The sequence below is a fragment of the Rhincodon typus genome, unplaced genomic scaffold, assembly GCF_021869965.1.
Source record: "Rhincodon typus isolate 14 unplaced genomic scaffold, sRhiTyp1.1 hic_rhity00003253, whole genome shotgun sequence".
Taxonomy (NCBI): Eukaryota; Metazoa; Chordata; class Chondrichthyes; order Orectolobiformes; family Rhincodontidae; genus Rhincodon; species Rhincodon typus.
Genome location: NW_025968891.1, coordinates 4,394 through 5,527, shown reverse-complemented (window position 1 = coordinate 5,527; position 1,134 = coordinate 4,394). Strand labels below are relative to the sequence as shown.

The following is a 1,134-nucleotide window of genomic DNA, read 5'->3' as shown; positions in this document are numbered from 1 at the left end:
TTTAAATGTTGTCATTGTACCAGCCTCCACCACTTCCTCTGGCAGCTCGTTCCATACACGCACCACCCTCTGCGTGAAAAAGTTGCCCTGAGGTCCCTTTTAAATCTTTCCCCTCTCGCCTTAAACCAATTCCCCTCCAGTTCTGGACTCCCCTACCCTGGGGAAAAAGACCTTGTCTATTCACCCTATCCATGCCCCTCATGATTTTATAAACCTCTGTAAGGTCACCCTTCAACCTCCTATACTCCAGTGAAAAAAAATCCCAGCCTATCCAGCCTTTCTTTAGAACTCAAACCTTCTATTCACAGCAACATCCTGGTAAATCTCTTCTGAACCCTCTGCAGCTTAAGAATATCCTTCCTATAACTGGGTGACCAGAACCAGACACAGTAGTCATCAGAGATAGTAGAAACTGCAGATGCTGGAGAATCTGAGATAACAAGGTGTAGAGCTGGATGAACACAGCAGGCCAAGCAGCATCAGAGGAGCAGGAAGGCTGACGTTTTGGGCCTAGACCCTTCCAGTAGTCATCATCTAGGCTGAAGTCATCCTACCGATAAGAAGTGCCTAGTCTGAAGTACAGACAACGCCATCGCGCATAAACCTGCTGCCTTAAGAAGGGCAGCATGGGCGGTTTCGCAGCTTGCAAAGGGGAACTGGACAAACATCCAAACGGCGGAGTTTACAGGGATAGGATGGAGGCAGCAGGAGGCGCTCTTGGGTATCCAACAAGCAGAACAGCCTCCTCCTAACTGTTCCACGAATAGGACACTGCACAGAATTGGGGAAGGGGGGGGGGGGGTGTGCCACAGCGATTTTAAACGCGGCTTTTTTTTTGACAAAAGACAGCGGCAGCACAAACCTGAGAGTTTGGTGATCTGCTGATGCTGGTCCTGCAGCGTGTGGCTAATGCGTGCGCTGAATTCTGTGATGGCGGCCATGTTGGTCGCCAGGCAATCCATCTCATCCTCCATCTTTTTGAAGTCGTTCTTCATCTTCCTGATGGTGTCTGGGAAGAGGACACGGACGGGTTAGTCGCCGGGCAGGGCAGAACCTGAACTGGGCCGGGGAGGCGAAGGCCCGCTGGTATTTATCCAGAAACGCAGTTCACGTTCTGAGGTTCAAATTGGATAA

At 50.5% G+C, this 1,134-nt stretch overlaps 1 protein-coding gene across 1 annotated transcript in view; it reads right to left on the bottom strand.

Annotated features, from left to right (window-relative positions):
• vps51 (VPS51 subunit of GARP complex) overlaps positions 1–1,134 on the bottom strand; it is a 15,456-nt gene that overhangs the window by 10,995 nt on the left and 3,327 nt on the right. Inside the window, exon 3 of the mRNA XM_048593606.1 lies at positions 555–1,009. Coding sequence (XP_048449563.1) covers positions 555–1,009 — 455 coding nt within the window. The remainder of the gene's footprint in view (positions 1–554; positions 1,010–1,134) is intronic.